The sequence below is a fragment of the Pantherophis guttatus genome, chromosome 3, assembly GCF_059756535.1.
Source record: "Pantherophis guttatus breed Tessera chromosome 3, ASM5975653v1, whole genome shotgun sequence".
Taxonomy (NCBI): domain Eukaryota; kingdom Metazoa; phylum Chordata; class Lepidosauria; order Squamata; family Colubridae; genus Pantherophis; species Pantherophis guttatus.
In genome coordinates, this window is record NC_142065.1 from 35764270 (window position 1) to 35791682 (window position 27413).

The 27413-nt window shown below is 36.8% G+C and overlaps 1 protein-coding gene across 6 annotated transcripts in view; it reads left to right on the forward strand.

Annotated features, from left to right (window-relative positions):
• RBM39 (RNA binding motif protein 39) overlaps window positions 1–25065 on the forward strand; it is a 33200-nt gene extending 8135 nt beyond the window's left edge. For 2 of the 6 annotated variants that reach the window (XM_034414112.3, XM_087889263.1), the window contains exons 4-17: window positions 6621–6815; window positions 7051–7116; window positions 7207–7260; window positions 9893–10010; window positions 12076–12228; window positions 13098–13235; window positions 14732–14797; window positions 15552–15756; window positions 16013–16090; window positions 16726–16758; window positions 19886–19961; window positions 20047–20152; window positions 23005–23083; window positions 24093–25065. In XM_034414112.3, the coding sequence (XP_034270003.1) occupies window positions 6621–6815; window positions 7051–7116; window positions 7207–7260; window positions 9893–10010; window positions 12076–12228; window positions 13098–13235; window positions 14732–14797; window positions 15552–15756; window positions 16013–16090; window positions 16726–16758; window positions 19886–19961; window positions 20047–20152; window positions 23005–23083; window positions 24093–24193 (1468 nt within the window). In that variant the 3' untranslated portion in view covers window positions 24194–25065. Of the gene's footprint in view, window positions 1–4050; window positions 6287–6620; window positions 6816–7050; window positions 7117–7206; window positions 7261–9892; window positions 10011–12075; window positions 12229–13097; window positions 13236–14731; window positions 14798–15551; window positions 15757–16012; window positions 16091–16725; window positions 16759–19885; window positions 19962–20046; window positions 20153–23004; window positions 23084–24092 lie in introns of those variants that run through there. The other 4 variants (XM_034414113.3, XM_087889264.1, XM_034414116.3 and 1 more) reach the window with 3 other exon arrangements.
• The last annotated feature ends 2348 nt before the right edge of the window (window positions 25066–27413 follow it).

Below are 27413 nucleotides of genomic sequence, written 5' to 3' on the forward strand. Positions count from 1 at the left end.
TATTTTCCTCTGTCAAAATCAGTGATTGTCAAGCTTGGCAGCTTGAAGGTGGGTGGACTTCAATTCTTAGAATTCCCAAGACAGAAGAAATTGGCAAGGTTGAGAGACACTGGTCTAAATCAGGGGTTTCAAACTGGATTTCTTTGAGGGCTGGATCAGCACTCTAGTTCTCTGCGGGCCGGGGGTGGGGAGAGAGATGGGACGGATGCCTCCTGCAGCACTCTGGCGGCCAAAATGGGGTGCAGGGGGAGCGTGTGGGCCCCCATGCCCCGTTTTGGCCAGCTGAGTGCTGGAGGCTGTCCAGGCCGAAAATGGGGCACGGGGATCCACATGTGGCCCCCCCTGCATCCTGTTTTGCCTGCCAGAGGCACTGTGGACTGGTCCTTTTCTATTTCCAGGCTGGCCCCATGAGCCAGATTCAACCCACGGGCCTTGAGTTTGACACCACTGGTCTAAACCAAATTGGGTTGTGCAGGTAGTCCTCAACTTAAGATCACAATTGAGCAAAATTTTCTGTTGCTAAACAAGACAGTTATTAAGTGACTTTTGCCCCATTTTATGACCTTACTTGCCACAGTTGTTAAATGAATCACTGCAGTTGTTAAATGGGTAACACAGTTACGTGAATCTGGCTTTCCCATTGACTTTAGTTGTCAGAAAGTTGCAAAAGGTGGATCACACGTCCCTGGGACACTGTAACCATAAATATGAACCAGTTGCCAAGCAACCAAATTTTGATCAAATGACCATGGGGATGTTGCAACTGTCTCATGTGTGAAAAACTCATCAATCATTTTTCATTGCAGTTGCAACTTCGAATGGTCATTAAATGAATGATTGTAAGGTGAGGACTATCTGTATTTCCTTGCAATTTTGTACCAGCTTGGTAAACCAGCACTGATTAGTTAAAATTCCTCTGTTTATTAAATATTATCTTGGCAGGAAGATGTTATGCATCTTTGCTGTTTATTTTGAGTGGAGGAAAGTTTTTTCTTTTCCTTTGGAAAAATCAAAAGAGGCTTGGAGTTGTAGGCCATTAAATTAATAAAGTATTGATATTTCTGTTCCATTAGTTGTATAATTAGATCATAACAGTACTGAGTTGAAGTTAAATGTCACCTTCAAAATGTTACCTTATCTTACACTATTATTACAATAGTTTAAAGATAGAGATTTTATAATGTGTTTACTTGCTTAAGACCTTTTGTTCAGTGCCTTTGATGTTAAAACGTCTTAATGAATTTAACCATGTCATATTTTACTATATAAACATAAGGACTTTTTTCCTTTTCCTTTTTGACAATCAGTTAAGTAAAATAATTGTTTTAGCATTTTATTCTTAGGAGCTTCCATTAGTTTTCCATTCAAGGGATAAACAATATCAATTCCAGTTCCAGTAGTTTTGTAGTATATTTCCAATATGTAAAGTGGTCAATAAAAGTTTCTTCCCCATATTTTTAATCCTCTTTTTAAAAGAAATTTTGTCTTAAATGTTTTATGTTGAATTGTCTGGTAAGTTGCTTTTACAGTGATAAAATAGAACATGTATTTACATTTACTTACATAGTGTGCATTCATAGGCTTTGAAGGTATATTCATTATTGTTCTCTGTTCTTTTTAAATATTTTTTGTATTTAGCAATACTTTTCTCTTTTTGATAAATACTGTTCCTGTACATCATTCAATTAAGGCCTTTAAAAAATTTATATTATAGGAAATGTAGGTAATATCCATATTGTAGAAAATAAAGTAGCGATTTTTAAAATTCTGACAACTAAATTCAAGACAAGTGTTGTCAGAATGTGTGAGATTGCTCCTAAAAAATGGAGTGAGGAAGGAAGCTGGCATGCTATAAGGCAGTGATGGCTAACTTTTTCCAGACTGAGTGCCCAAAGCACGCTCCTCCACACATGACCGAACCCCCAAAATACAAGGCATGTGCAGTCCCCACGCGTCTGCCATGCGCGTGCGGCCCCCTCCGCACGCGCCCGACAGACACACAGCACAGACCCGAAGACCAGCTAGCTGGCAGGAGACAAGCACGCATGTGCGGCGGAACTGAATTGGGGCAACGGCTTGCGTGCCATCAGGGCGCTGCGTGCCACCTCTGGCACATATGCCATAGGTTCATCGTCATGGCTATAAAGCATCAGCCTCCAAAATGTTTTTTGTTTCCAAGCCGACCTCGAATACTAAGTAGTCTCCACATGCTTTCTAGAAATAAAAAGGAATTGGTAGCTGTAATCAATACTTTGCCTACCTACCCAAAAAAGAGAAAAATATTATTAGAGTTGGCAGTATTTGCAAAGAAGTACAGAGAATGGTAGTAAGCAACACACAGTTTGCTTTCTGATAAAGGTGGCAAGTTACACCCATTGTAGCATCCATCTGTGAACATCAAAATGACATGTCTGCTCATTGGCCTCAAAAGACTAGGAGCCATTGTTTTTGTAATCTATCTATCTATCTATCTATCTATCTATCTATCTATCTATCTATCTATCTATCTATCTATCTATCTACTGTTTTCTTAGGACCAATTATGAAGAAGAAAAATTACTACTTACTTTGTGTCAACTTGAGGAAGAACTTTAAGTTCTTCCTCATTAGAAAAAAAAATCCTATAGAAACCTGTTTAAACAATGAATGTACATGTTATAAATTATATAAAGACCCAGAACCTTTGGTAGAGGATATATAGTTCACAACTGGTGACACTGCAGGCTAAAATACTTAAATATTTTTTTTGCCATCTGGCAGGATATTAGTTTTGCTTGGCTTCTCCATTATGATTAATTATTTCACTTTCTCGAAGTCAAACATAGGTATTTGGATGAAGGCTTTCTATTGCAGAAAATAGCTCTCATTTAGGCTAAGCAACACAAAATTAAAAAGTAGCTTTTCTTGTAAAATGGCACTGTGAAACAAAGGGAGAGGGGTGATTGAGCCACTTTCTATAAAACCAGTATTGTACAAGACAATTCTTTTCCTGCCCTATGGAATGAAATAGCAACAGGTAAAATCGGGCACAGTGCACTAAATGAATTGGTTAGTGATGGAAGTTCCAGTACTATCATTGTAAGTCAAAGTTCTTATGGACCCTGCACAGTCCACATGAAGTAGTAGATTAATACAAGTTGGTGCTTTATCATCATTAATTATGGGTTGTGATTGAGTACACCTTTCATGGCAATTGCAGTAGTGCTTATATATCTCAAAATTCCAAATATAATAATCCCCAAAGTTTGGAACTATATCATTTTTGAAAATAGTTGAAGACAACAGAGTAACTACCGTGTTTCCCCGAAAATAAGACCCTGTCTTATGTTTTTTTGAACCCTGAAATAAGCGCTTGGCCTTATTGCCATGCGCTCAAAAACCAGATAGGGCTTATAATTAGGGGATGTCTTTATTTTGGGGAAAACAGGGTATGAGCCCATGACAATATGTAATCAACAGGGATCTTGTACAGTGTTTTCATGATTTTTACTTTTAAATTGTGATATATCTGTTTCACAATGTTCAAAAACATAGCTGTTAGTTTTAATCAGTCACAGGAAGCTTTAGGGCCACAGCATGGGACTTGGGTTCTCCGTGTCTTGTGTAGAAGCTTTTTCATGGGGTTGAAAATACTTCATTAGTTAAGTGAGTTTTGCCCCATTTTTAGCCACAGTTCAGTGAATCATTGCAATTGTTAAGTTAGTAACACGGTTAAGTGAATCTGTCTTTACTTAACTGCACTTTCTGCACTTTGCTTGTCAGAAAGTTACAAAAGATGATCACATAACCTCAGGACACTATACAACTATCATAAATATGAACCAGTTGCCAAACATTCAAATTTTGATCATGTGACCATGGGGATGCTGCAACTGTCATAAGTGTGACAAATGGTCATAAGTCATTTTTTTCAGGGCTGTTGTAGCTTTGAACAGTCACTAAATGAACTCTTGTAAGTTTTGGGCTACTTGTATAAACATTTTAAAGCAGTGGTCCCCAACCTTTTGGGCACCAGGGACTGGTTTCTTGGAGAGAGGTTTTTCCGCGGAATGGAGGGGGTGTGGTTTTGTGTGCTGCCTGCATCCCGTGGATGGGACTTCGCTTGTTTGCGTGGACTGGTTTCTGGCATTTCACGGACTGATGTTGGTCCATGGACTTTCTGGGGGTTGGGGACTCTGTTTTAAAGCACTAAAATAAGATGAAGTGCTATTTTTTGTTTGCACTTTTGCTCTAAATTGTTTGACCTAGAACAGAATTCATCGTTTATTTGGCCAAACTCTATTTGATCTGGATGGGAAAATACAGGCTTCACCTCAGACTTAGGGAGATAGAGTGGGTCCCTCTGTTAGTTTGGGAGACTTTCCATCTTTTGTTCTGGATGGAGTTGCGCTACCTCAGGCGAAACCTGTGGACAATTGGGGGTCCTCCTCCAGTTCAAAGAAAATGTGACAGCCATGACTAGGAGAACCTTTGCATAGCTTGCATAGCATCCATTCCTCAGCCAGGAGGCTCTACTCACAGTCCCTCATGTCTTGGTCACCTCCCTATTGGACTAGTGCAAAGAACTTTAAATGGGGCTGTCCTTGAAGAGCATTTGGAAGGTTCAGCTGATGCAAAATACAGCAGTTTGGGCAATTAAAGGTGCTTCTTATTCAGCATGTGCTCTGCAAGCCTGCATTGATTGCCAGTATGCCTCTGACTTCAATTGAAGGTTCTAGTAGTTACCTATAAAGGCTTGCAGCTAGGTTACTTGTGGAAGTGGCTCTTCACTGTTGTATTTACTCTTCTTTTAGATCTCACAGGAGAGGGATGCTATTCCCCCAGAGCAGACCTGGGCATTTTATGGCCCTTGGGCCACAACCAGCCCTTTGGCTGCCTCTGTCCAGTTGCATCAGTTGTAAATTAGAAAATAAATTTTAAACAGGCATGCCGCAGTGGACAGAAAAGAAGCCAAGTGCACTCACCAGCTGACCATTTAGTCAGGTGGTGAGAGAAAGAACTTCTTTGCTTCTATGGCAGAAGAGCAGCAGCCAAGGTGAGGCAAGGCTCTGCGCTCCCTCCTCCGTCAACATGTGGGTGCCTCCAGCAGAATTAAGTTCAGACTATTGATTTGGCCCTCCATAACACTCCAAATTTCTACATGGACCCTCAGGAAAAATTAATTGCCAATCCCTGCCCAAAAGATTAGATTTGCCCTGATTTTGCTGTATGTTCAAAACTTTGAAAACCGATTTTATTATTGAGCCTTAGATCCCAGCTATGTGGTTGAGCCTATATCATGGTTGTATTGTTAGTTATTTTTTAATCTTCCCTGCTGTATCTGTTGGAATTGGAAATATATTTTTGTGTTCACTGGGAGATTTATTCTACTGAAAACAGAATATTTAGATTATAGGAACTATTAAATTACATTAGTATATCTAGTACATTAGTATATCTAGAATTTACATTAGAATTGTGCTGTTTTGCATCTTGGTCAGACTTGTAGGACTTATGTTAAAAAATGGATTTAACACATAACAGAGTTGGAAGAGACTTTGGAGTCTTGTAGTCCAACCCAATTTCTCTTGCACAAGCAGAATACCCTCTACCATTGCAGACAAGTGGCTGTCCAGTCTCTTCTTAAAATCCTCCATTGATGCAGCAGCCCCAGCTTCTGAAGGCAAGCTGTTCCATTAGTATCTATGTCATCACCATTGAGATGCTTATAAAACATACAATTTTCATTCATATTGAAGTTTGTATTAATAAAGTTAAATTTAGCAGTATTTGCGGGTATTCTAATTAACCAATATTTGTTAGTAAAATGATGCATTTATATAACACATACTTAACGATAGGAGTTAAAAAACCTGATTTGGATCTAGATAATTATGAGCCAAAGAAACATTAGTGGTGTTTGATTAATTCTTCATGGAAAAAAATATCCAGTCCATTAAAGCAAATATATGGGAAGGTATTTCTAATGTGAGGACACTGAATATGAGGCTAAGCTATTGAATGAATTTGTGGGTATAAGGAGATCTAAAGTATATAAATCAAATATCTTACCTCAATTTTGGTTCGCATTTCTCACGTAATGCTCTTCTGCTAGGTTGGAAACAGCCCTTCTGTGTGTGGAAGAGGCTTTCCTCTAGTGGAAGGGCTCCTTTGGATCCAAGCCACTGGCTCCAGTGGCCATTTGGAGCATATCTAACAATACACAGGCAGTAGAGTGAAAAACCAGTGTCATTAAATGAACAATGCAGATACAGTTATGAAGCTGAATTTCCTAGAAAGGAACTTGGTAGGTAAAATTATTTGCAATTTTTAAAAAACTCTTTTGTGACAGAAAATTTAAGGAAATAGAAATGTAAAGATAAAAGCAGCAATATATTCACTTGGTTTGAAATACATTTTTCACCTAAATGGTTTTGCTTTTAACCTTAAATATGTTTAATTGTGAAATTTACAGGTAGTTGTATAATTGATTGCTATTATATTCATTAAAATATTGTGTAATATTCATTTAAAATTGACATATTTTTCAAGTCACCTAATCTTATTTCATATGGCCTAATGTTAGTAATGTTTTTCCTCTTTGAAAACATAACTGATTTTTTTAAATCTGTCCTGTTCAGGAGGAAAAAAAGCAAGAGCAGAAGTCGTAGTCATGATAGGAAGAGAAGCCGAAGCAAGGACCGCAAACGAAGCCGTGAACGTGAAAGAAAGAAAAGCAAGAGTCGAGAAAGAAAGCGCAGTAGAAGTAAAGAACGGAGACGCAGCCGTTCAAGAAGCAGAGAACGTCGATTCAGAGGCCGTTACAGAAGCCCCTAGTATGTTGTGTGAAATTATTGTTTTAGGTTTCTTTAAGAGTAAATAAATAGTAAAACTTTTAGCTTGAGAATTTTAGAAACTTCAGTTGTAATATAATTAAATCAGCATGACAGTTTTATTTCACAACCATTCAGTGTAGTGGTTATGATATTAATAAGAATATATCTCTTAATGGTAAATGTCAAACAGAATGATAAAGGCTGTATATAACACTGTTTTCTTCTTTAATCCTAGTTCTGGTCCCAAGTTCAATAGTGCCATGAGAGGAAAAATTGGCTTGCCACACAGCATGAAAATAAGGTTTTGTCTTACTTTCTTTAATGATGGATTTAATGGTTTATATTGATATTTATTCCCTTCATAATTCCGTGCATGTTTTTTTTTTTATAGCAGACGTCGATCTAGGAGCAAAAGTCCTTTCAGAAAAGACAAGAGCCCTGTAAGGTAGGGATTTGAATCTTGCTTAATGTTGAAATTTCCATAACATATTGACTGTTCTACACATTTATATTCTACACTGATTTGTCATTAAAAAATTCTGTTCTGTGTGATTGGCTGCTCTTGCAATGTATGTGGATTTATGTTTATAAAGACAGTGTGCTAGAAAACATACTGTGTGAGTGTAGAGATAATTGGCAGTGGAATTCTTCTGGACTGGTGTTGCTACCATGCATATATGTATATATTTCAGAAAAGCAAGTTAGAAAACTCTTTCTGAGGATGGGAGATCAAGTAAAGTACATTGAAGTTAAAAATATTTTTATAATGTTGTAAATAGGTGAGGTGCCTATACTTAAAGTATACAGTGGGGCAAAAAAGTATTTAGTCAGCCACCAATTTTGCAAGTTCTCTCACTTAAAAAAATGAGAGAGGCCTGTAATTGACATCATAGTAGACGTCAACTATGAGAGACAAAATGAGAAAACAAATCCAGACAATCACATTGTCTGATTTGGAAAGAATTTATTTGCAAATTATGGTGGAAAATAAGTATTTGGTCACCTACAAACAAGCAAGATTTCTGACTCTCACAGACCTATAACGTCTTCTTTAAGAGGCTCCTCTGTCCTCCACTCATTACCTGTATTAATGGCACCTGTTTGAACTTGTTACCAGTATAAAAGACACCTGTCCACAACCTCAAACAGTCACACTCCAAACTCCACTATGGTGAAGACCAAAGAGCTGTCGAAGGACACCAGAAACAAAATTGTAGACCTGCAGCAGGCTGGGAAGACTGAATCTGCAATAGGCAAGCAGCTTGGTGTGAAGAAATCAACTGTGGGAGCGATAATTAGAAAATGGAAGACATACAAGACCACTGATAATCTCCCTCGATCTGGGGCTTCACGCAAAATCTCACCCCGTGGGGTCAAAATGATCACAAGAACGGTGAGCAAAAATCCCAGAACCACACGGGGGGACCTAGTGAATGACCTGCAGAGACTGGGACCAACGTAACAAAGGCTACCATCAGTAACACACTACGCTGCCAGGGACTCAGATCCTGCAGTGCCAGACGTGTCCCCCTTCTTAAGCCAGTACATGTCCGGGCCCGTCTGAAGTTTGCTAGAGAGCATTTGGATGATCCAGAAGAGGACTGGGAGAATGTCATATGGTCAGATGAAACCAAAGTAGAACTCTTTGGTAGAAACACAACTTGTGTTTGGAGGAGAGAGAATGCCGAGTTGCATCCAAAGAACACCATACCTACTGTGAAGCATGGGGGTGGCAACATCATGCTTTGGGGCTGTTTCTCTGCAAAGGGACCAGGACGACTGATCCGTGTACAGGAAAGAATGAATGGGGCCATGTATCGTGAGATTTTGAGTGCAAACCTCTTTCCATCAGCAAGGGCATTGAAGATGAAACATGGCTGGGTCTTTCAGCATGACAATGATCCCAAACATACTGCCCGGGCAACGAAGGAGTGGCTTCGTAAGAAGCATTTCAAAGTCCTGGAGTGGCCTAGCCAGTCTCCAGATCTCAATCCCATAGAAAACCTTCGGAGAGAGTTGAAAGTCCGTGTTGCCCAGCAACCGCCCCAAAGCATGGAGGAATGGGCCAACATACCAGCAACAGTGTGTGCCGACCTTGTGATGATTTACAGAAAACGTTTGACCTCTGTCATTGCCAAAAAAGGATATATAACAAAGTATTGAGATGAACTTTTGATATTGACCAAATACTTATTTTCTACCATAATTTGCAAATAAATTCTTTCCAAATCAGACAATGTGATTGTCTGGATTTGTTTTCTCATTTTGTCTCTCATAGTTGAGGTCTACCTATGATGTCAATTACAGGCCTCTCTCAACTTTTTAAGTGGGAGAACTTGCACACTGTATATCCATTGAAACTGCAGGTATCCCTTAGTCACAGGTGTTTGGGTTAAAGATAGCCAAAATTTCTTGTTATATCTAGTTCCTTGTTCCATACTCTTATTTGTCTTTTCATATGCATATTTTGCATGTTGAATATTTATTTATTAAATGTATAGGTCACTTGTCAACTGAGCAGTGTTTAAAGTTTAAAGCATATCCAATACAATGAAAGCAAAATGAGCTAATTAACCAGCATGTTAATACATTTCCCACAGAGAGCACATAGTTCCCTAAATTAATATCTGGGGAAAGCTAGGGGTTCAGAGTCTTAAGATGGTAGGATCAGGGCAAGTCAAACCTCCAGGGAAATGCTATTCCAGAGGCAGATTCTGCAACAGAGAAGGCATGAGAGCTTAGCATTGGCTATCACCATGTTCCAGTGCAAGAGTTAAAAGCATTCAAGTGAAGCTAAAATAGGAAGATGTCCAGGAAAGCTCTGTCCTTTTCACTTCATTTGCAATATAGTCCATGTGAAAATACAAGGGAGATAATTATGCTCAGGAAATATATTGCTCAGAGAAAAAACAGTGGAGACTGAAATGATGTTCCTGATTCTGAAAGTTTAATGAATCTTTATCTGTGTTTGAATACAAGTGATCTTAACAATGTAAAAATCAAATCTGGTCAAATCTAGCTTGTTCAAATGTGTTTATATTGATACAATAATATCAATAATAATTACTGTTTTTCAGAGAGCCTATTGATAATCTTACTCCAGAGGAACGGGATGCTCGAACAGTATTCTGCATGCAGCTTGCGGCGAGAATTAGGCCAAGAGACCTGGAAGAATTTTTCTCTACTGTAGGAAAGGTGTGATATGAAGAACTCTTGACAGTTCTTTTAATGCCTTCCGGGTTGTTCTGAGATATTTATTTTATTTATTATTAAATTTCTACATCATCCATCTCACCTAAGTGATTCTGGGCAATTTACAATAGCATAATAAAACCATATTAATACATGAATGAAAGCATAGTTTAAAAACAGTTAAAATGGGTTAAAATGTGCAAATGAAGATAAATTAGGTTAAAAATTCAAAGATTATTAGGAGATTAATAAGACAGCAGAAGAGTCTTTGGACCACCAGCCATCCCCAGGACTGCATCCTATATCTATGTGTAGGAGAAGGAACGGCAGAAACTGATGGCAGTCAAAAGAAGAATCACCCTAAAGTGTCTGTGTAGCCATAAATCAACTAACTCCATCTTTTCCTGAATGCTGTTGGCGTTTATCTAGCACCGAGATAGTGCTAACCATAGATTCCTGTGCATGGACATCATTAGCAATAAATCAATTTAATTGGAAATTTATTTGTGGTCTTGATATTTCGTGCCTGACACCATGCTAATTGGAAAGCCAGGTCTTAACATTCTTCTAGAAAACTAGAAGAGTAGAGGCTCAGCTCGCCTTTGGAGTAGGATGTTCCATAGGGTAGACAGCTGAGAAGTCCTTTTCCTAGATCCCATTAGTTGAAACTCCTTGAGTGACAGGATATACAGCATGCCTTCCCTGCTTGGGAGGGAGGAGACGGTTTCTCAGGTATTCTGGTCCCATACCTTGAAGGACTTTAAAGGTGATAACTAATACCTTGGATTGAACCCATAAGAAAATTAGCATTCAGTGCAGCTCATTTACATGTGCCATTCTAGGGGCACCCAAAACTGCTCATGTTGCTGCATTTTGCACCAGTTGCAGCGCCTGAATACTCTTCAAGGGTAGCCCCATATACAGCACATTATACTTATCCATCTGGGAAGTGAGTAGGGGCATGAGTGACTGAAAGACTAGCTTTTCAGTCTAGGAAAGTGCATAGTCGGTGTACAACCTTGAAGTTGAGCATAGGCCCTCCTAGACATGACAGCTACATGCTCCTTGAGCAGAAGTCATAAGTCCAGGAAGACACCCCCCCCCCCGATTAGGTACTGGGTTTGTCTAGAGCAGTGTTATCCTCTGCAAACCTAAAGATGGCAAACCCCCAGGTACAGAGGAACTACCTACCCATAGCCAGTCTGTTTACCAGGTTTCAGTTGAAGCCTGTTGCTCCCCACCCAGCTTCTCAAAGCCTCTCCACAAAATTCACCAACTCCCAACACCAAAACCTACCCCAAAGGGGATACCATGGTTGATGGTATCAAAGGCAGCTAAGTGGTCAAGAAGAGCTTCAATGGATGTACTACCCTCATACTGCTCTTGCCAGCTCTTGCCAGAGCTCTGTCCCATATCTGGGCTTGAATCCTTCCCAAAAAAAGAGAAGATGGAAAACTGGACAAAAGTTGTCCAGAACAGTGGGATCCAGTGCCGGCCTCCTGAGAAAATTACAAAGTCGTCTATGTATCAAGATACTTAATTTACTTAATTTATATATAAACTAGTTTGTATGATTTTTTTTAAATTTATATCAAATTTATATACCACCCTTCTCCCTGAGGACTCAGGGCGGTGTACAGCCAAATAAAAACATAAACTACAAACATTAAAATACTATTAAAAAGATATATATAAATTTGGCCCCGTAACTAAAAAACAATGACAAACCAGTTAAAAACATTTAAAAGTGTTAAGCCACTTATTTAAAAGTGTTAAACTGTTAACAATATTATTGTAATGTAATGTATTGTAATGTATTAATGTAATGTATTAATGTAATGTAATGTATATGCATACAATATATATTGTGTACTCTTGGAAGCTTCCTGGTGTGCATATACAATGCAAAATAGATGTTTTCTTATATGGATGGAATCTCAGAAAACTAAGTAATCCTGTATCAGATATGAAAATTTTCAGGTAGTGGTTTGATTTTATAGTGGTATATACATATTAAATCCATTAAAGCTTTCAACCAAATAAAACAATACTTCAATTTTTTTTCTAGGTCCGTGATGTACGCATGATATCAGATAGAAATTCAAGACGTTCAAAAGGAATTGCTTACGTAGAATTCGTTGATGTCAGCTCAGTTCCTTTGGCCATTGGATTAACTGGACAGCGAGTGTTGGGAGTGCCAATTATTGTACAAGCATCTCAGGTAAGTTTGACTTGAATTTTTTTCTTAGTGCTAATAGATAAGGCTTGATCTGATAAGACTAAATGATTCCTCATTAACCATATTGCTTAATGTGTTATTTCTATATAGTTAACATTATTAAAACTATCAGTATTATATTCATGATTATTCAAAACCTTAATTGAAACCCCAGCTGCCTGTTATGACTGATAGAAATAGTTTATGAGATCCTAGATTACACCATACTTGCAAATTGGTGGAGATGTCACTGATAATTCTTAATCCTTTTCCATCTTGGCTGATTATATCCAGTAGACCTGGCTTAACATTCTGCATTTTGTGAGAAATAAGATTATGAAAGGACAGGTGGTTTCCAGTCTCTTTAGAAGAGATGAGGAACCTGTCTTATTTTGAAGATAACATTAATAGATCAGTAGCAATTTTTTTATCTGGAGGAAGTAAGGATTCAAAGGTTGCTGGAAAATTCTAGGAACTATGTATTATCCTGAAATTGGGTTTAGGTTAATTTTGCAGTAGACATTACCCTGCGTAACTTCTCAATATGAAAGACAAAGATAGTACTTTTCAGTTAGTTTTCATGATTTTCTTTAACTTTTGATGCCAAACAAATAATAAGACTGTTTATATAACAAAAAATTTAAGCAGAAAATAGAACAAAATCTTGAAAGTAAAATAAAAGTATCAGCTGTGTTAGTTTTCAGATAGCTCTCAAATATAAATGTTTTTGTTCTCTAGTTTATATAGCTTATATAACAGAGAAAGATTTGGATTTTGCACATAGATAGAAATGTTTCCTGGTAGAGTGCAACATAGTTTATACTACTGTATATAGTAATCTATAGTGTTTCCTGTGTATATAATTTTTTTAGGCAGAGAAAAACAGAGCAGCAGCAATGGCTAATAATTTACAAAAGGGAAGTGCAGGCCCCATGAGACTCTATGTAGGCTCATTACATTTCAATATAACTGAAGATATGCTTCGTGGAATCTTCGAACCATTTGGCCGGGTAAGATGTTTTTTCAATACAGTATCTCTGCTTAGTATTCAACATAAATGAGTATCTTTGTGCTTAAAAATCCTCTTATAATATCATAATTTTTAATGTAATACAAATTCATTATAGAGCCAAGACAGTTTAGGGCTCAATATTGAAATACAATAGGAGAATAGGGATTGAATGTTCTATGCAAGAGGGAATGTGTTTATAAATCATGGGCTTTTCTTGTCCAAGTACATGTAGAGAACCTGTCTTCCCTTATTGTTTGAACTGAACATGGAAAGGAAGTTCCTTGATATATCCCAGTATGTAGGATTTTAAAAGTGATTACAGGTACTGTACTTTTCAGAGTATAAGACACACTTCCCCACCCAAAAGTGAGTGAAAATTGTGGTGCGTCTTATACATCGAATATTGCTGAAGCCCCGCCACCCGCCAGCCCCCCACCCTTTGCCCATTTTCGGCCTCTGCGCATTGTGTTTTTGGCCTTCACATGCTCCGTTTTAGACTTGTTCCAGGCTGCGGGAATTGCCATAGCACATAGCTGGCTCCATGCAGCACATTTTTGGCTTCTGCACACCCCGCGTGGAGGCGGCGATGGGCTCTGGCGATCCCCGCCGGCTGGAACAGCTGATTAGCACTATTCCAGGAGGCCAATCCAATTGCCTATTAGCTGTTCGTGCTAAATCAGGGTGCGATAACATGCTGAAGCTAACCAGGCTGTTTGCTGTTTGCTGCAAGGATGCTAGCCAGATGAATACCGATGGATGCTGGGTAGGCAGAGGCAGATTTTTTTCCCCTTGTTTTCTTCCCCAAAAACTAATGTACGTCTTATACTCTGGAATGTCTTATACTCTGAAAAATATGGTACTTGAGGTTAGGCCCAGAAGCCCATTTGGTTACCAGTTGAGCAATTACAGTGCTAGTGTTCTCAGTCTCAGTCCTCAGTGCTAGTAGTCACCAAAATTAGTAATCGGACTGCTGTGCTCTGTGTTAGCTGCAGTTTCTGAAACATCTTCAAAACAGTCCCAAACAGAACAAATATGATTTTATATGATTAACAGAATTTTAGCATCAGAACAACTCAAAGAGATATAAAGCTGAAATAATGATAGGTGTAAGCTTAATAAGTGAAAATAGAAAATTTAACTTTTTCTTATTAAATCTGGAATTATACTGTACATGTACGTTTAAAAGCACACTAAATTGGGTGTTCATATGTACAATTAATGTAATTAATATAATGGGGTTGGGGACCCCAGCTATAGCTGATTGGAATTCAAAAAATCTAAAATGGCTCCAAATAAACAGTTACTACATCTTTTACTATTCCTGGAATGTATTAGGAAGAATAAAAGGCAATATTGGAGGAGGTAGCAGGTATTTTCCCTGGCTGTTCATCAGTATTTGAACCTTTTAAAAACTGTTTAACTTTTACCCTACATTAATATATATTAATGTAGTATTATATATTAATACTAATGGGTAATCTTGATCTTTTTCAGATTGAAAGCATTCAGCTAATGATGGACAGTGAAACTGGGAGGTCCAAAGGATATGGATTTATTACTGTAAGTTTATATAGTTGACATATATGGGCTAGGAGACAATAAATTAACTCTTGGTTACAACGATAGTCCATCTATTATCAATCATAACTAGGAAATAATTTCAATGCATAAAAGAAGTATATTTTATATTGTATAATATGTATGTAGCCCATTGTGTTTTAAATGGAGACAGCATATGTTCTTGAATAGAAATCTATCTTGTCTCCCATCAATTTTTTAAAATTGATATTGTGATTAAACTAGGATATTCTACAAGATCTCTCCCATGTTTTCAATCTTTTTTTCTGCATGCTACTTTTAGCCCTTTGGAAGCACAACAGCATGAAAATATTAGCTTAATAAGTTCTCACTTAATAACTGCTCTGTTTAGCTACTGTTGAAAATTATGATGGATGGCACTGAAAAAGAAAAGTTATGAACATTCCTTGCACTTAGCTATTGTAGCATCCCCATGATTGTGATCACAATTTGCACACTTTACAGTCGGTATCCAACACACAGAGTTAATGGAGAAGCCAGCAATGAAATCAAAAGTCACAGACATATAATATCTAGCTTAACAACCTCATTGCTTAGTCCCAACTGTGGTCAAGCAGAGACGATATAAATTCGTGAACAGACAAATGTTTTTGTCTCTTTTCACCTTTTTTATACCCTTGTCTGTTCTTTAAGCCACCTGTATTAGTTTTGTGTCTAAATTCAATGTAGGCAACGTGTTTTAACAGTTGCTTCAAATGATAATTATATATTTCAGTTTTCAGACTCAGAATGTGCTAAAAAGGCCTTGGAACAATTAAATGGATTTGAACTGGCAGGTAGGCCAATGAAAGTAGGACATGTGACTGAACGTACAGATGCATCCAGTGCCAGTTCATTTTTGGATAATGATGAATTGGAAAGGACTGGAATTGATTTGGGAACAACTGGTCGTCTTCAGTTGATGGCAAGGCTTGCTGAGGGTAAGTGAATTAATAAATGTACTATGTGCTTCTTCCTAACCCTAAAGCTTCATTAGTTTGCGTGTCATTCTTGCTTCTTTCTTTCAGTATCTGACATTGTGTCATATTTTTCAGTATTTCAATAAAATGAAGAGGTTTTTATGATTTTCATAGTGGATTTAAACACAATCACATTTATTCTCAAAACTTTATAAAAGGCATGTCCTAGTTAAAAGTAGATCCCAAAAAGGATTCAATGGGGTTTTTTTTATTCCAGGTACTGGTTTGCAGATTCCTCCAGCTGCCCAGCAAGCACTGCAAATGAGTGGATCATTAGCATTTAGTGCTGTAGCAGGTAAAATTAATTTTTATATTGTTATGTGGATGTTATTCTAGAAAAATCTAACTTGAAATAACAGTTTGCATGCTTTTTCTTGTAAGCAGGCATTCCTTTTCTAAAACGTTTTCCTTTTGCCAAGATATACATCATGCATTTATATAATGAAAAAGTTACTTCAGGCTGGGACAACAATTGGGACTGGAATTGCTGTCACTAAGTGATGCAATTGTAAAACGGGATGTCCTGTGATTGTACTGCTTAGCAACAGCAGTTATAGTTGCTGTCATTAAGCTAGGACTGCACAATTGTTAATTAAAGACTTCATGTCACCATGACTTCCTGCCCATTTTCCCCTGCCTACTTTCCCATTGACTTTGCTTGTGGGAAGCTAGCAGGGGATGTCAGAAATTGTGATTGTGTGACTGGCATGTGAGCCGGGCATTATGCCTGGATCACAATCACATGACCATAGGGATACTGCAATGGCCAGAACTCCAAGGACTGGTTGTGAATACTACTTGTTCAGCACCATTTAAGTTTGAATTGTCACTGAATGGCCATAACCAGAAGACTACCTGTGCGTAACATTTTCTATTGAAGTCTCTTCTCAAGATGTAATAGTATTAAAATTTTCCAATTTTCTTTTTCAGATTTACAGACAAGACTTTCTCAGCAAAGTGAAGGTGAGATTTAATTTGAATATTGTACACCATTTAAGAACTGGTCACCCACAATTCCATTAGCTTGCTTGCCATTTATTAGAAGTAATCTCAGAATTTCAAACATTCTCTTGCTTGTATTGGATAAGGAAAGAAGAAAGCATTTATCCTACCATTTTGCCAGTTAAAGGTTACAGATACAAGAGTGTTATTTATTTATAATTATTTGTGTCTTGCCTTCATAATTTTTACAAATAATTCAAAATGGAAAATATATCCAACATGTCTTCCTCCTCCTATTGTCCCACTCACTTTGATATATTCAGGAAAACCAAACATTTGTAAGACAGCCCGTGGATCACCACAATAACATTCCAGTATACAGTTGCAAGAAAAAGTATGTGAACCCCTTGGGATTACGTGGAGTTTTGCATGAATTGGTCATAAAATGTCCTCTGAACTTCATCTAAGTCAAAACAATAGAAAAACACAATCTGCTTAAAATAATACTACACAAACATTAGATGTTGCCATGGTTTAATGGAACATAACATGTAAACATTCACAGTGCAGGGAGGAAAAAGTATGTGAGCCCCCAGCCTAATGACTTCTCCAAGAGCTAATTGGAGCCAGGAGTGAGCCAACCTTGACTCCAATCAGTGTGATGATATTGGATGTGTTGCTGACAGCTGTCCTGCCCTTTAAAAACACACACCTGTTTTGGGTTTACTGGTTTCAAGAAGCACTGTCTGATGTGAACCATGCCTCGCAGAAAAGAGCTCTCAGAAGACCTACAATCAAGAATTGTTGACTTGCATGAAGCTGGAAAGGGTTACAAAAGTATCTCCAAAAGCCTTGATGTTCATGTATCCACGGTAAGACAGACTGTCTACAAATGGAGAAAGTTTAGCACTGTTGCTACTCTCCCTAGGCGTGGTCGTCCTGTAAAAATGACTGCAAAGAGCACAGCGCAGAATGCTTCATGAGGTAAAGAAGAATCCTAGAGTGTCAGCTAAAGACCTACAGAAATCTCTGGCACACGCTAACATTTTTGTTGACACATCTACAATAAGGAAAACATTAAACAAGAATGGAGTACATGGGAGGACACCACGGAGGAAGCCATTGCTGTCCAAAAAAAATATTGCAGCACGTTTGAAGTTTGCAAAAGAGCACCTGGATGTTCCACAGCACTACTGGCAAAATATACTGTGGACAGATGAAACCAAAATTGAGTTGAACACACAACACTATGTGTGGAGAAAAAAAGGCACAGCACACCAACATCAAAACCTCATCCCCACTGTAAAACATGGCGGAGGGAGCATCATGGTTTGGGGCTGCTTTGCTGCCTCAGGGCCTGGAGGGATTGTTGTCATTGGTGGGAAAATGAATTCCACAGTTTATCAAGACATTTTGCAGGAAAACGTACGGCCATCTGTCCGCCAACTGAAGCTCCGCAGAGGATGGGTGATGCAACAGGCCAATGACCCAAAGCATACAAGTAATTCAACAAAAAGATGGCTTCAACAGCACAGAATACGCCTTCTGGAGTGGCCCAGTCAGAGTCCTGACCTCAACCCGATTGAAATGCTGTGGCATGACCTTAAGAGAGCGATTCACACCAGACATCCCAAGAATATTGCTACACTGAAACAGTTTGGTAAAGAGGAGTGGTCCAAAATTACTCCAGATCGTTGTGCAGGTCTGATCTGCAACTACAGGAAACGTTTGGTTGAGGTTATTGCTGCCAAAGGAGGGTCAACCAGTTATTAAGTCCAAAGGTTCACATACTTTTTCCTCCCTGCACTGTGAATGTTTACATGTTATGTTCCATTAAACCATGGCAACATCTAATGTTTGTGTAGTATTATTTTAAGCAGACTGTGTTTTTCTATTGATGTGACTTAGATGAAGTTCAGAGCACATTTTATGACCAATTTATGCAAAACTCCACGTAATCCCAAGGGGTTCACATACTTTTTCTTGCAACTGTATGTGACATATTAGTCTGTTTCTCTAAAGTATTACTTTGGATAATTTGCCAGATTAGAAAAAATCCTCCAACAACAATTTCAATCTTTAATTATAGAACAACTTTATATAGGATAGGCAGGCCTGTTTCAGTTCTAACTGCAGAATCTGGGGTATACTTGTCCCTTCCCCAGATTTGATATTGAGTAAGGGACTTTTAGTAGATTCTGTAATTCTGCAATTTATATTAATACTGGTACTTTTTGCTGTATAAACGTTTAATATAGTACTCAGTGAGCCTGCAGAGTTATAATTCATTCATTTAAGTAAAATTTTTGAATTGGCCATGATCCTCACTGGATTTTTGAAAAAGCTTCCTATGTTAGTAAAAGCCATCTCTAATTATGGAAAGAAATCAATTTGTTTTATGGACTACCCATCGGTCACCCATTCCCTCAAAATGATCCATATACATCTAACTGGGAAAATGCAAGTAACCATACAAAGAGAGCAGAAGTGCTACAGAATTCCTGGAAACCTGGCACTTAAAGGAGCTATCAATAGATCAATTGAACTAGATAACATCCACCATCAAGTATCTGATCCAAACTTTACATAACAGATTGACTCTCCGAGGCTAGTCAGAATAGAGCTAACATAATTTCCAGCTTTGCTGAAATACAAAGCAGAATGTGGAAAAATTATGCTTTCCCTTTTGGTAACAAACATCCTAAATCTAAAGTAAGTTAGTCATCTGTGCTTGCAGAGAAAGCATTTGAAAACATTGCGATTTATGTCACATAATGAACTCCTGTCCACTGCTGCATTTACCCTTTATGGCTGTGAAATTTTGTTCTTTCAGATCCTACTTGTAATTGAATTTATTGGCTAGTTTTAGTTGCCAAGTTGATACACAGAAATGGGGCTAAATGTTGATCTTATAATTGTCTAGTCATTCTTTTAGCAGTATGTTGGAAGGGCTCCTTTTGGAGGCAATGTCTTCACTGATTAGTCACTGATTAGGGTTAGTTTTGTGGATTCAGATTTAAAATCTTTGCTTGTGAGGAATTGCATTTCATGACAGAATTATATTGTATAATATAATATATATATTTAAAGCTGATACGTAAACCAAAATAAAAATGACCGAAAAGTCATGCTATGTTTTCTTTTTCAGTCTTAGCTGCAGCTGCTTCTGTACAACCACTTGCAACACAATGCTTTCAGCTGTCCAATATGTTTAACCCTCAAACGTAAGTTAACCTGATGTAGTTTTCTAAAATTTTCTCTATTTGGTATAAAGACATAAGTTTATTGTCTTCTTAACTTACTCTGCAGTGAAGAAGAAGCTGGCTGGGATACAGAAATTAAAGATGATGTGATTGAAGAATGTAACAAGCATGGAGGTGTTGTCCACATTTATGTAGACAAAAATTCAACTCAGGTATGTTTTTGAAAAAAATAACTAATGATAGCATTATGGTTGGGCCCTTTAAAGTTTTATAAATGTGTTCATGCTATTAATGTATGTAATATATAGATTCTTTTTCACTGTTTTTTAACTAAAGTATTCTAACATGAAGTGACGCAAACATTGATTTGTTTGTGCTTTATGCCACTTCGCTATGTAAACAATTCCCATTTCTAATAATTTGTAATGGTTAATTACATTTGTAAGACACAAATATAATAAAATAGTATACAACAATATCATTATGACTGCCGCCTCCTCTTAGGACTGGGAACAGTGAAATCACACATCCATTTCATTTACAAAACCATTTCAATGCAGGGATAACACAGTTCTAAGTGCTGTATAGTTTTATCGTCAAAGGCAACTGGGCTTTGTTTTTCCTTGAAGATGTTTGACTTCTCATCCAAGAACCTTCAGTTCTAAAGAATCTTGGATTAGAAGCAAAATGTCTTCAAGGCAAAATAAAGAAAGCCCAGTTGCCTTTTGAAAAAGCACCTTTGGCTGGATGACTGAGAATCTCCATAGACAGGTACTGGTGGATAATTTTTCCCAATAGCTTCATATAAATATTGAATAGTAAAGATAATGTACTGTCAATAGTATATATTGAAAATCCACGCTTCATAATTCTTCATGTTGGAGCGCCCTGGGGATATGATCTTTCCCTTACTGACTGGAACTACCTACTTGAGAGAAGAACCACTGCAACATATGCCTTAAAATCTAAGTGCTATATATATATAAATATATAAAATCACGATAGATAGATAGATAGATAGATAGATAGATAGATAGATAGATAGATAGATAGATAGTATCACCAGCTGTTAAAAAGTTCAGCAGAACCAGGAGATCATACTTCCTCTATACATGGTCTACCAGCATCAAACTTTCACTGTTCAGTCTCTCTCTCAAGACCCAAATTATATTCTTCCATCCTCTTTAATTTCAAAGAAATTGACATGGGACAACCATTTTTACCACTCCAGAGTAATCGTTGTGTACCTTTGTGATATACATCTACTAGGCCTGTCTTCCTGGTTGTTACTCTGTCCTTGAGTGGCAGTTTACCTTTAAGTGGCAGCCAGCTATACCTATCCATATTATTTAATCAGTGACAACTACAGGTCAATCTCCTGCTCATCTCATCATTCCTCTTCTGAATTACTATTTCCTCTTCTCACAGTCCATAGCAATTTTAAACTTATCAAACACTATTCAATTGGATGTTCTATTGGGCTTTTGGCTTGTCTCTCTTCCCAATTCTATCTCACAGATGTAGAATTATATGAATATTACAATGTTGAAAATTCAATATAAAGTTTATGGAATGGGGAAATAATCACCATTTTTAATTCAAATATGATATTTCAACCAACAACAAAATAGAGTGTGCAAAACTCTGGATCAACCTACCTATAAACATTGGTTTCTAGTTTGAGAAGAGGGGTCTCCACAGTCTTGCATTTCTTTTGGTTGCATAAATCCTGGAGTGTTTTCTTCCAACTTCTAACAGGCGTGTCAGTAACAGTACAGTATACAGTGGTTATTTATACTTTAATTTTCCTGTTACTTCAGGAGATTATACTCAAAAGCTCTGTATTGCACTGTTCTTTTCAAGTATTGAAAAACTTCAACATTTTCAAGATGTTTATCTGAGATTAGGTGTTAAAATCATTAGATGGGATTGAATGGTCACTGTATATTGGGTTAATGAGCAAATAAATGAGATATTGTCAGGTGTGAGAAAATCAGGAAGTCCAGGCAATTTAAATGAATATAAATGTTTATTGCAAGCTGATGCTCTCTACAAGAATCTGAACTACTAACAATGAAAGCAAATAGTTGGTAGATAAGAATCAATAGAATTCAAGGTGGCCTGAATTTAGATCTCTTCTGGGACTCGAGAGTAATGACACATTTGACCCTTCCCTCAGGCTCAGCCTGGTTATCCTACAGATACACTCTTAAGATACATTTCTTTGCTTTCACCTTAGTCAAAAAATTGTGCTAGGTGTTTTAACTGTTAATGATTTAATACAAATTATTTTTAAAATTAAGCAATTAGCAAAGACAAAAGTATTTTTACCAATTGATTTTTTCTTAAAATTTCTATGCCAAGGCCTGTTGATTTGCAAGTAAAAAGATCAATTAAATATGTTTATCTAAGCATTAAAATAGAGAAGAGCAAATAGTCGAAGAAAATAAATTGCTAGGTAGAATGAATCTATAGTGTACTAAAATTTCATGTTTGTAACCTTATGAAATCCAGGATCCATGATTCCCATGAAATTTAGATTTTTATAATATATTTTACATTTTTAAAAAACATTTTATGAAGCACAAAATACCATAAAACTTTTCCTGTGCTCAACTGCTGAAGCTTGACTGCTATACAATTCAACATAGGCTACTTTCAAATGTAAGCCTGTTGCCTGCCATCCAGATACTGAGAGGACATCAACAGCATCACTAAGCTCACCAGGATGAAGATATATAACTGGATAACATGAGCATACTGATGTTCGCTCACCTCATGGCAACAGACGATCTCACCAGGCTGAGATGGTAGACTAGATTCAAGCTCTGGTGAACTCTTCATCAGGACAAGGGGTGATAGTATCTGCTGTGACATGATGACCTGGTAGTGGTGGTGGTGCACCTCTTTCCTCTTTGAATATTTTTCCCGAGTTTTTAAGGACTTTTATTGATGAGGGCAGTACATCAAAATCTCTGTTGTTACTGGAGGCATTGAGGAATCTGGTAAGGAAACGGTGTATGGGCTGTCTTGTAAATACTGTTTTGTTTTTTTTTAACTTCAGGGCAATGTGTATGTCAAATGCCCTTCAATAGCAGCAGCAATTGCAGCTGTCAATGCATTACATGGAAGATGGTTTGCAGGTAAGTGAATATTTACTATATTGTCATAATACAGTATGGTTATAATATGACTAATAGATATAGATTAGGGATGGAAAGTTGGAAAATTTGCTCTTTCAGATGCATCTTCTATCCTCTGTTAGTATCTGCCGTACTATCACCAACTCCTTCGGGCCAGGAGCGGGAGTCTAGAAAAAGGTGTTCTTAAAATGATGTAAAAGTACATTTCCTAAATTTGGTTTTCAGTGTTTTCAACTCGTAACCATATGGCGAGTGATACATATTGTCAAGAGCCAATAGAAGTGTTGTGGCTCCGTTACCTGAGCCTGTGGTTGGGGACAGAACATCAAGTTACATTTCAAAATGAAGGAAAACTTTTTAAGAAACAAAAAATTATTTGATGTGATTTCTGCTAGGGGTAGTTTAAGAGATAAGTTGAAAATTCCAAATTTAGGAGAGTTAACAAAACTAATAAGGAATTGATTTGAAGACTATCTCTGATCATGCCTATTTTGTATAATTTGTCTTGTTTGTGACAAATTGCCCCAAGGAAATTTAGTCAATAAGGCAGATAAGGAAATATTTCTTATTTTACATATTCCTGAGACTTGGACAAACACATGAAACCGGGTTGCTAATTCCAGAGTTCTACACAAGGGCACAGCACTATTACCTACTGAGCAGTGTGACCTACGTTATCTTTGCCATACTTAGTACAAATTAGTTTATCTTTATGGGTGGGAACCAAATGTCCAATTATTACAAGCATTTAAAATTCTTTTTTATTATCCTATGTGACATTTTATCTCCTGAGGACTTATTTTTTAAATAAATGCTTCGCATGGTCTTGTGTCTGTGATAAACATATTGAATATGTTTTGGTTTTAGTTGAGTCATACTGAATGATGGATATTCATTGTAGGATAGTAATCTGAATTATCTAAAATAAAACTGGAAGCTGTTTCCTATATTTTACAGGCATTGCACTTTGTCCTATTAGATATTAATACTTTGTTTTCTTCTCTTACAGGTAAAATGATCACAGCAGCATATGTTCCTCTTCCGACATACCATAATCTTTTCCCAGATTCTATGACTGCAACCCAGCTCTTGGTTCCAACTCGGCGATGAAGGAGGATTGAGTCAGTTTTGTACATAGCTATTTTTGAAGGAAGACTTGAGTTACCTTTATTTAGATGAAAACAAAAGGAAAAAGATGTAAAGTCCTTTTGTGTACATTTCCTGTTACTTTTAAAGAAATATATATAATAAGCAGGAATGCTGTGATTATTCTCATGATTAGCATTCCCACTGTAAACAAAGCTGACTACTTGTTCTGCCTTGTAATTCTTGTACATTTAGACTTTTGGCTAAAGTATGGTGTAGGAACAGACATAGGTTATAGAAAAGATTTTTTTTCTGTAAAAAGATGGAGAGGACATTTTTAATGTTTTGCAAGCCTTCCTTTTAATGCAGAAGTTGCATTTTACATTTATTAAAATGTAGATGCTCTGCTAAAGGTTAAAATCAGATTTAACTGGACATATTTAGTGTGTTTTGTATGGATTGAAAATTGAAGAGGCTACTGAACAATTTTCAGTCATCTGATCTGCTCATGTAATATTGAACAGCTGGTAAAATTGAGAGGATTAGAAGATTTTATTTCTAGATGGTAACTTTTGATTGTCTCTGTAAAAGTTTCTTGTAAATAAGGTGTAAGGTGTGTTTAGAATTCCAAACAAAGCTATCTCTGCATTTCCAGATTAAAGTTCCAATGATTGCAGGGAATGTACTTAATTAAAAGTTGAAGTAGGAAATGCAGGAATATATTTTGTCTGGTTGCATATAATCTCTGCTCTTTTTTAAGCTCTGTGAGCTCTGAAATATATTTTTGGGTTACTTCAGTGTGTTTGACAAAACAGCTTAATATTTCTATCAACAAACAACTTTCATATGGCAACAATCTTTGTAAGAACCACTCAAATAAAATTCTCTCAAAGGCCTCCAGAAGAATTGGGTGTTTTTTTTTAAACAAAACTGAAGATTAACTTTAATCAACATTAAATCTCTTTAGGTGAGCAGAAGCCTGATTTCTAATTTGTGTTTACAAAATGAATTAGCAGTATAGTTAAATTTTAGAGCAACTCTTAATGCTTAACAGAAAAATCTCCGTCCTTATTAGAATTTTCAAGTATCGTATCTCCTTTAGTGGTTTTCTTCACTTTCCTCTGCTGCACAGAACCATTCAAAGAATGTCTTGCATTTTAAGAACAATTACAGCTTTCAAGATATGGAGGGGGGGAGGGAACCTGCATATTTTTATGGCCAGTTGAGGAGGACTTCCTTTATTTCCTTCTATAGTTGTTGGTCAGGTAAACTTATTTTTCTGGTTCATTTCCAAATTTAATTTGATTTAAATGCATTGTTTTGAGTCTTCAAGGAGGGTTCTAATGAATCGAAAAGTCAAAACTTGAAAAATCCTCGTTCATAAGTTCTTTTAAAAACAAAATATTGTTTAAAATAAGATATGCTCATGACAAAAATAATAAATTTCTGAGCTCTATTACTATATTTCGTTCATTGCATGAGGAAGATTGCATGTTTTAAACCAATTACCCACTTTTGATTTAAAATAATTATAGGGTGTCAGTATAAGAATAATGAACACTCTGAAAAACAGACCTGAAACATACTTGAGATTGGCAGATTGAAATTCCTGACATACTATGTAGAATATGTCAGTTATCTTTGGGGAACAGCATGGAGTAAAGTGCATTATTTGTTCCAAGTTTATTTTGGGACTGAACATTTTCAGATCTCATTTCTATCCAAGAAAGTGCATATCTTAACACATTTTGGTGGGCAGTGTTCTGTTGCTCAATTCTCAGGGTACAAGTTGGTCATGAGCAATTGAAACTACATTATGTAAATAGATAGTACAGGACATGATAAAATCATTTGTTTAAACAGGTTTACCCTAAAAATTACTACTGCTGCACTGAATTACAAAATACTAAGTTTGTTGGAAGGGCTACCCATCTTGAAAATATATAAGAATTGCATGGAGTTATATATCCATTATTCCAACCAGACCACTCTGTTTCCATCATATACCATTGACATTCTTGCCTTGAAAACCATTGCTATGAGATACACTGTGTAACCCAAAGCTTTCTAAGGGACAGAAGAATCAATAGCTGGCTATTTTAAGACACATACTAATTTAGCCTGAGCTCATAGATATCAGTGCTGTTATGAACTCATTTTCCTTACCAGCCACCCAGTTGTCTCATTGCAGATACCGTAGCAGCTTTGTTTTTTATGATATAGTAATAGTTGTAATGTCATGGAGAGATAGAGAATTTTATTCCAATTTTCATAAACCTTAAAACATATTTTTTACCTAACATGATTCTCGTATGTTTTTCCAATTAAGATTATTGTTTTTTTTCTGGCTCATACCTATGGTTTTATAAATACCTCTCCTATTTGTATTGCTCAGTAATAAATGTATTGAAGGTCACATGCTTGCCAGAAATAACTATCTTCAGATAGTGGGCCTGAATATCATACTGGCTAAAAGGTTAATAGAATGAGGGCTAGAGTTTCCAACCTTGAGCTTTGTAAATAGAAGAATACTGTGAATGTTGAATTTGCTGTAATCAATTTAATATTCCTATTTTAAACTCTAAAAAGGAAAGTATTTTTCTAAAAATATATCATCTTGCTTTCATTTGAAAATTCAGTTATAAATGTTGTTTCCTTACATATTTCTGTCTTACGACAATTATTTAATAAATAATTAGTATGTTACTTATGACAGATTCATCATTCTGGTGACTTCAAAACTAGAGTGAGGACAGACAACAACTGGAACAGAGTTCATGGGAGACATAGATTAGGAAAACTAAATAGCAGTGGGGCCTACTTTTTCTGAGCAAATGTGCTGAGGACAACCTGTGCATCACTATCACAATGTTCAGACTTACAAACTATGACAGTCAAATACAGTGGGGCAAAAAAGTATTTAGTCAGCCACCAATTGTGCAAGTTCTCCCACTTAAAAAGATGAGAGAGGCCTGTAATTGACATCATAGGTAAACCTCAACTATGAGAGAGAAAATGAGAAAACAAATCCAGACAATCACATTGTCTGATTTGGAAAGAATTTATTTGCAAATTATGGTGGAAAATAAGTATTTGGTCACCTACAAACAAGCAAGATTTCTGGCTCTCACAGACCTGTAACAACTTCTTTAAGAGGCTCCTCTGTCCTCCACTCATTACCTGTATTAATGGCACCTGTTTGAACTTGTTATCGGTATAAAAGACACCTGTCCACAACCTCAAA